General features: G+C 37.7%; 2 protein-coding genes and 1 non-coding gene across 3 annotated transcripts; 2 read left to right on the top strand and 1 right to left on the bottom strand.

The window, feature by feature from the left end:
* TRNAV-AAC lies at positions 1 to 74 on the top strand. Its single transcript has one exon. It is a non-coding gene; the product is annotated as a tRNA-Val (tRNA).
* Positions 75 to 373: 299 nt separating this feature from the next.
* On the top strand, positions 374 to 3,312 carry LOC109213585. The gene is made up of 3 exons (XM_019377402.1): positions 374 to 670; positions 1,223 to 1,558; positions 2,308 to 3,312. Exons 1-3 carry the CDS (start codon positions 542 to 544, stop codon positions 3,130 to 3,132), a joined length of 1,290 nt encoding a protein of 429 aa, XP_019232947.1. The 5' UTR covers positions 374 to 541; the 3' UTR covers positions 3,133 to 3,312.
* A 107-nt stretch (positions 3,313 to 3,419) lies between these two features.
* LOC109213586 (malate dehydrogenase, glyoxysomal) lies at positions 3,420 to 6,319 on the bottom strand. Its single transcript, XM_019377404.1, has 9 exons — positions 5,996 to 6,319; positions 5,187 to 5,402; positions 4,786 to 5,100; positions 4,421 to 4,510; positions 4,236 to 4,319; positions 4,104 to 4,139; positions 3,920 to 4,009; positions 3,727 to 3,821; positions 3,420 to 3,650 (listed from the first exon to the last, which is right to left on the bottom strand). The coding sequence occupies exons 1-9, from the start codon at positions 6,068 to 6,070 to the stop codon at positions 3,578 to 3,580; spliced, it is 1,074 nt and encodes a 357-aa protein (XP_019232949.1). The 5' UTR covers positions 6,071 to 6,319; the 3' UTR covers positions 3,420 to 3,577.
* Between the last annotated feature and the right edge of the window lie 1,594 nt (positions 6,320 to 7,913).

Raw genomic sequence — 7,913 nt, forward strand, 5'->3', positions numbered from 1 at the left:
GGTTTCGTGGTGTAGTTGGTTATCACGTCAGTCTAACACACTGAAGGTCTCCGGTTCGAGTCCGGGCGAAGCCATTATAGTTTTTCCTTTTATTCCCCAATAAAAGTGCCCCCAAGAACGGCGTCGTGTGGTTTCGACATTCTTTATCCTTTTAATAATTATAATAACGTTATAATTAATGCGAGGAACACGGATAAAGGTTCCCACCACATGTACAGCCGTAGCTATTAAAAAAGCCACGTCATTTAACCCAATTATATCAACCTTCGGCATAAGCTCCTCGCTTCTCATTGGCGGGTTCGTTCCACGTCATCGTCTCTCTCGAATTCTCCACCACGAATCGACAAATACCAAACCAAATCCACCTTTCATTCTAATTTAGAAAAAAACAAAAAAGGAGAAAGAAAGAAAAAGAAAGAAGAATCCAATTCTTAAGCATTACTTGAGATTTGAGAATTTCCAATTCCGTAGCATCTTCGCTGCTTCCTGAAGAATCAATTCTCTTCTTCCAGTTTTCCTTTCGAATTTCTAAATCTTCTCAATGGATTTGAGGCGACCATCGCTTTATTTTTTGCCCATATTTCTGCTTGCGATCGCTGTTCGGTTTTCTCCCTCTGGAGCTTTGGTCGCTAGCAAAGATATCAACCCTCCATATCCTAAAGCTATTTCTGTAAGTTCATTATCCTCTTTATTTTTCAATTAATCAATCAATTTATAACCTGAATCTTCCTTATCTTTAGCTGTAATCATATATCAAATACGAGAGACAAAATTGATCTTGTAATTTATGATTTTCCGGGTCTCGTTAATGTTACCCGCCGACCCTTTTTAGTTTAGAATTGAGTTGAGCCCATGGTTCATTCAATTATTCATTACAGTTTTTTTTTCTAAAAGATAATTTTTATAATACCTGAATTTTCCATTTCCAGTTATAATCGTATCACAGATAATGAGAGGCAAAATTGGTTTTAAAAAGTTAAGATTTTGTGGATCTCAATGTTGTATTAACATCAATTAGGCGTCTAAAGCTTTTAATTTTAGAGATACGTCAATGTTAGTTGTGGTTTCTTAGACTGATTGAGCTCGTATATCAATAGTCCTGATTCTACTACTTTAGCAATGCAAAAAGACAGATATTTACATATGAAATCCGGTTCTAGGTTTTGTTTTCTTGTTAAAGTTTGAATTTTATTAAGAGTTTTGTTTTTTCTTCGTTTTCTAGGACTTGAAGGAGTCAATTGTAAAGGGATTAGGTTTCCAAGCTGAGGATTTCAAGATATCCGGGTTTGATTTGAGGGACGCCCTTGTGGGTAGGTCAGTGTCTTACGAATTTGATGTTGAGATTGATAAAAAAGTTATTCCCTTGAAGCTTTTGGAGGATGTGCATAGATGGGAATTTGTAGATTTGCCCATTTTCCGGGTAGAGCGAGGTGAAGAAAATGGGTTGGTGGAGAGGCGGAGATTGGAGAATCAGGTGCCTGTTTTGGCGCCTTTTACTTTGGCAGGTCCGATGGAGCTTTGGATCCAGGATGCCAAGGACATGAGGATTTCGCTACCAGTAAGTGAAACCTTGGCTTAAATACTGTAAATTATGCTACAAGTCTTTTGAAACTTAGCTTTTTTATTTGATCTATTCACCAACAGTTTTGCTTGTTTATAGTAGGTACCCGTTAGAGAACATTTCCCATCTCTTCTATGCTTTCTTTGTCATTTGTTTTGTTATGTGCTTTAATACCTAAGTATGCATGGAATTCCGATGAATGTTTAGTTTTCTAGGGCTCTCTTGTCTGGTTCCCTTTCTTCTGCAATTTACCTAGGAACAAATAAATAATAATGAGCCTCTGTTGCTAAAATAGTTATGAAATGCCCCTGCATTCAGCCTGTATGTTTCTCCGAATTATGCTGGAAAGAAGTCTCTGCTTTGAAAGTATAGGCTTCTATTTTTCCATGTTAAATGGTGTCCTCTGCTCTTATGATAAGCGTTGATAATTTTGTGGAATTTGGTCTGTTGCACACTTAATTGAATGAATAACTGGATTACTCTCTTGTTGGTGGATTTAGTTGGAATTATCTTGAGTGCATTAGGTTGACGGTAGTAGGTTTGTATTTGGAAATCTGATTCCTTTGAAGTTGGTGGATGTAGCTGCATAATCTAAAGTGCACTTACATTGGCTTTGCTAGGGATGCAGACTCATTATTTTTGATATGGTGTTTGTCTTTCAGTTGGTTGTTTGCATTAATTATTTTTCTGGCCAATTTTTATTTGACTAATCTGCTTTGCTTCTCTTGTTGGTAATTAATATGCAGCATGATGTGGATGCCGGGGAGCTGAGGAAAGTGATCTTAGCCGATGGTGCTGTTGTTACAGTCAAAGGTGCCAGATCTGTGAGCCTGCGCCACCCAATAGAGCTTCCACTGCCCTTCAACAGAACGGCAAATGGATTTGCCTCTGGTCTGTTGGCATTGGCTGAATATTTACGTCAAGCTTCTCGAACTCAAGGGGGACCTCTCCTCTCTCTTCGAATTGTTGGTCCTACATCTCTTACATCCCCTGCCTCACCATCTTCCCCTTCTGCAATCAAACTTAAGCTTAAACGGCTTGCACCTGGTCTTGTTGAGTTGTCATCAGTGTCGAAAATGAAAGCCATGGACGCCATCTCCGCCATCGACCTCCAGGGAGAAACCACTGCGCTTCTTACACCCAATCAATTTACTACATTGTGGCCTGTCACATCTGTCAATGGTTCAAACTCGAATTTGCTTGGTTTTGAGGCCTTGCTTTCTAATGTACTGGGCCCAAAAGCAAGTCAAAAGGGCTCTTTCAAATTGCTGAAGGCAGATGTATCAGCCCAGACTTTCGTGAAGATTGGTTTTGGAGTCGAGAAGAAGTTGAAGGAAGGAGATGAATTCAATTGGGAGGGTTATCCAGAGTGGAGAACCAAGCCTGAATCGGTGAGGATGCATTTTGAAGTTCTGGCAAAGGTAGATGGGGACAAAGTTGTGCCAGAGAGAATAGTGCAGGTTGATCCGATAACTATAGAGGATACAGTGGCACCAAGTGTGCTCATGGGCAATGTCTCCATGTCAAAGACTCCAATTATTCACCCACCTCCAAATCCATTCACCTTGTAAACTCTTTAGGCGGGCGAGGATTTGTGTTGAGCTATATTGTATAGATAAAATTACCCTTTTTCTTTTGTCCTCTCATTTCATAGCACATAAATACATCAGGTGCGAAGAGACCTGACTTTGTGAGAATTTATCAAAGAAGTATCAGGAATATATGCCAGATCTTTTTGGTACTCTCAATTTATCATATTCTTTTCACAGTTGCTGTCTACAAAATTTACTAACTTAACATGGCAAAGGTTTCCATCAGGCGGAACACAGAAGTGTTTGTTTTTTTTAAACCAAAAGTATCTAGCAGAACACATAAAGCTTTCATTTCGAATAATGTTCGTTTAGTAGCAAGAAGATGGAGATACTCTTTATTAGCATAATACTTGACAGACAACCATCTCGTTTCTAATATTTACCAGACAACCAGAAAATGTATTACTGAATTTGAAACTTAATACTAATTCCTGATGAAGGAAACTCCTTTCTGAATGCTCTCAGCAAGCTCTTTCTTGGCCTTCTCCAGTCCAATCCTGTTGGAAATTACTTAGTTAGAGAACTAACTTATCTAATACCCAGAAAATTTCAGGTCAAGCATCACGTTCTTACCTCTCATACTCGTTTAGGGGACCAAGTTGATAGACTTCTTCAGCTCCAGTACGACCAAGTCGCACTTTGGAGGCAAAGAATGGGAGTTCTGTAACCTGTGTCACAATTGTTATTGGCCAGTCAGGGAAATTTGACAGAAAAAGACTACAACTTGTTAGGACTTTTGCCCCTGGAAATAAGTTTGAGAAAGTACCTGAGAAGCTACAAAAGCACAGGCCACCACACCGGCATCTCCTCTTAAGCCCTTGAGACAAGCATCTGCAAATTTTACAGCTGCATATGCCTGTAGGAATCACATCAGATTCAGTTCTACTCGATATGCCTATATTCAATGTTCAAAAAGCATTAATTAAAATATTTCAAGAAGTAATTCTAACCATAGATAAAGTTGCAGATCCAGCCCCTTTTTTGGCCTGCAACGATAAAAATTCTTGAAGTTACCAATCACAGTTCTGTTCTGCTGCAAGAAACTATCAGTATATGCTGAATTGCAAGTAGTGCACGCGTACCTCAACAACTTCTGTCCCTCCATCTTGAATGCGCTTAGTCAAATATTCTGTTTCCTCCTGTGTGAAGGAGCAAGGAGGCTTGACCTACAATGCATTATAAAGTTCAAAACAACAGTATCAAAGGAAATTTCAGCCTGCAAGAAAGTTTTTCTTTGTATCTCTGCTAAAGTATAATTTTGTTAGACCTGTGAGAGAAGAGGCAAAATTGTCACCCCGGCATGACCTCCAACAACAGGAACATCCACTTCCCTAGGATCTAGTCCCAAAACTTCTGCCTGTAAAGATCTCAATCACATATAAATAAAGGAAAAGAAAAGAAAAAGAAATGTCTAGTAGTTAGTGAAGGGAGCAACAAATACAGTGACAGAAGTGTCTGATGAAATTCCATAAGCACGAAAAAATCGATCAAAAAACAAAGCCGAGATTCTTGAGAGGGGTTAGAATTATTTACAGTTAGCTGATACAGAGGATACTAAGAAAACCAACAGCAAAAATCGAGCTAAGATATTGCAGAACAATTTTAAAAAGTGGTATACTAAGAAAGACTTACCACAAAAGTATTGGCTCTGACAACATCTAGTGAGGTAACTCCAAGAAGCTTCTTTGGATCATAAGTACCTGCTTTCTTGAAAACTTCAGCTGCAATAGGAACTGTGGAGTTCACTGGATTACTAATCAAATTAACAATAGCATTAGGACAGCACTTTGCAATTCCTTCACAGAGGGTCCTCACAATCCCAGCATTAATCTTGAAAAGATCATCTCTTGTCATTCCTGGTTTTCTTGGAATACCAGCAGGTATGATCACTAGGTCCATTCCTGTAAGTGCAGCCTCAAGCTCACTTTGCCCTAGAAAACCCCTCACCTAAAAATAATGCACAAAGTAAGAAAATTATTCTTCAACTTTACCTTTAAGAAAAAATATAAAAGATTCGGTGGAAAAGAACTCACGACAGCACCGGTGTCCATGTGGCTAATATCAGCAGTAACACCAGGAGCATTAACAACATCATAGAGATGAAGAACTGAGACTAAAGGGTTCATCTTCATCAACATTGCAAGTGGTTGGCCAATACCTCCAGCAGCACCCAATATAGCAACTTTAAATCCAGGTGCCCCACCTTTTGCTCTGCAGTTTGATCTTTCCAAAACAGACCCCTCTCCCATCTTTATATACATGGTAAAACCAACAGTTTAAGTATCAAAATTTTGTTCAAGTCACAAGCAGTCAAGCGTCAACCACTAGCCGAGACACCCTTTTAAAAGAGGTGTCATCCAATACCTAAATATATTTTTCTAGGAAACAATACATAACACTATTTACACTAAAGGCAGCCCGGTGCACTAAACTCCCACTATGCGCGGGGTCCAGGGAAGGGCCAGATCACAGGGATCTATTGTACGCAGCCTTACCCTGACTGTTTTCACGGCTCGAACCCGTGACCTACTGGTTACATGGCAACAACTTTGCCAGTTACGCCAAGGTTCCTTCACATAACACTATTTATACTGCTACAAAAAAATACAAAATGAAAATCAATTTGAGAAAGAAAGTAAAGCTTTGAAACCAGCATATTTTAAGATTCAAACCTACTAGCTGCTGAGTTGTGACAATAGGCCAACATAACTTGTGTAAAATCTCGTGTACGCTACTGGTGTCAACCATAATATTTCAAGAATTCACACTCTATTAAAATCAAAGTTCATTCAACTGCAACTCCAAGACTGAAAAACGAATAGCAGCCAGTAAATGAACAGACCTGAAGATTTGGGGGGTTGAGATGAGCTGAAATTCTAGCAATACGTTGGTGAACTTCTGCACTGAATGGCTGCATCTTCTGATACTTTAGAGCACAAAAGAATTGTGTGTCTTTGTGTTTCTAATTAGGAAGTAAAGGTAGTGATATTTCAATTCTTTTTTAAAAAGGAAAAATAGATTGCTTGTGGATAAAACAATATAAGGTGATGCTTGCTTTGGAAATTTAGGAGGGTGACTGCCTTTTTTTTTCCTTCAATTTTTTTTGTGGAAAAGAATTTTCTCAAGAATTATCCTATGCTCTAAATGTTTGTGGCTCACTGAAATCTGTTTTTTTTCTCCTTAACTTGAAGCTATAATTTCTTTGGCTCTTAGCACACCTGGCTAGGGCTGGGCATATATCGGGTAAAACCGATAACCCGAACCGATAATTGTTTATTGGATTATCGGTATCGGGTTATTGGGTTAACGGTTCGGTAACAGTTGAATTTTTTCACTATTGGGTTATCGGTTCGGGCCTCGGTTTACCAATTTTGTTAATGGGTTAACCGATAACCCAATAAGAATTAATAAAATCACGACTTTACCCTTAAGTGTATATATATATATATATATATATATATATATATATATATATATGCTAGGGCTTTAGTTCATTCTCTCCCATTCTTTCTCAGTCGCACTCTTCAGTTGCTTCATCTTCATTCTTCATAGACCTTACTAGTTACTCCTAGCGTAAGTCTTTAATCTTATAATTTCTATAACAAAATTCATCTTCATATAGGGATTTCTCTATGGTTTCTTTTTTCAGGTTAGGCATTTGACAAACGACATCCAATTTATCTTGGACTGTTTGAGGGCTTCAACCCTTGTGGAAGTGCAGGTATTGTGTAAAATAAAAATTCTAAATCAACTATTGTTGTTATCATATCAAAGGAGGCGGCTAATGCCTTGGAATATTTTGTGGGAATTGCTGCAGTTTGATAAGTATTTATCCACTGATTATTTGGTGAAGCCTATAAGGATTGTGTAGTTGTTGTCTTGTTAACTTAAATTTGAACTGTTAGTACTATATGTTTGGACTTGTTAATTTTAAGGTGAAATTTCTACTACTTTGTATTATTATTAATGTATTTGGACAACTGTTGTTGAAGAAGTAGTACTATTCCAGTTTTGGCCACTGGGCAGAACGCAAAAAATACTATATGTGAATTCTTCTCTTTTTTGCTTAACTTCAGTGAATTGTCTTCTCTTTTTTGCTTAACTCTAGTTTGAGTTATCTTATCGGGTAAACCGATAACAGAACCGATAATGATCGATAACTGATTAACCGATACCCGATAACCGATATCTTATCAGTTCGGTTATCGGTTTATCAAATTTGTAAATCGATAACCGATATGCTAAACCGATAATATTCATAACCGAACCGAACCAAACCGACCGATGCCCACCCCTACACCTGGCTAACTCATTGATTACGAGGCTGCAACTGAAATCCCTTCGTTGTTAACGAGTACGATGAATTATGTATGTTGGGCATTTTTACTGGTTTATTTAGTTGGGCTGCAAGAAAATGGGCCTATATTTTTGTAATAGTCCAAGTGAAAGCCAACTGCCAAGACCAAAAAGACGCCAGAAGGAAATAGGTCCACCAATTCCTGATTAGGGATCTTTACATAAATAATCGATCATATTTATTATTTACTTTTTCTAGCCATATACGTATTATATTATATATATATATATATATATATATATATATATATATATATATATATATATATATATAATACATAAATTATGTACTTTCATCGGTTATTTAGTTTAAGTAGTTGGATGAGCGACTATTTGGATTAATTCTTCATCTCGGTTTAGTTTTCACGTTTGGATCCAGTCAACAGGTAACTTACAATTATGTG

This window comes from Nicotiana attenuata, unplaced genomic scaffold (assembly GCF_001879085.1).
Source record: "Nicotiana attenuata strain UT unplaced genomic scaffold, NIATTr2, whole genome shotgun sequence".
NCBI classification, from domain to species: Eukaryota; Viridiplantae; Streptophyta; class Magnoliopsida; order Solanales; family Solanaceae; genus Nicotiana; species Nicotiana attenuata.

Bases quoted from the DNA above. Each gene is read 5' to 3' on its own strand.
- LOC109213585 (XM_019377402.1), top strand. From the start codon at position 542: ATGGATTTGAGGCGACCATCGCTTTATTTTTTGCCCATATTTCTGCTT. The intron at 671-1,222 runs GTAAGTTCATTA...TTCGTTTTCTAG, and splicing joins CATATCCTAAAGCTATTTCT to GACTTGAAGGAGTCAATTGT. The intron at 1,559-2,307 runs GTAAGTGAAACC...ATTAATATGCAG, and splicing joins ACATGAGGATTTCGCTACCA to CATGATGTGGATGCCGGGGA.
- LOC109213586 (XM_019377404.1), bottom strand. From the start codon at position 6,070: ATGCAGCCATTCAGTGCAGAAGTTCACCAACGTATTGCTAGAATTTCA. The intron at 5,101-5,186 runs GTGAGTTCTTTT...CATTATTTTTAG, and splicing joins ACATGGACACCGGTGCTGTC to GTGAGGGGTTTTCTAGGGCA. The intron at 3,822-3,919 runs GTACTTTCTCAA...ATTGTGACACAG, and splicing joins GTGCTTTTGTAGCTTCTCAG to GTTACAGAACTCCCATTCTT.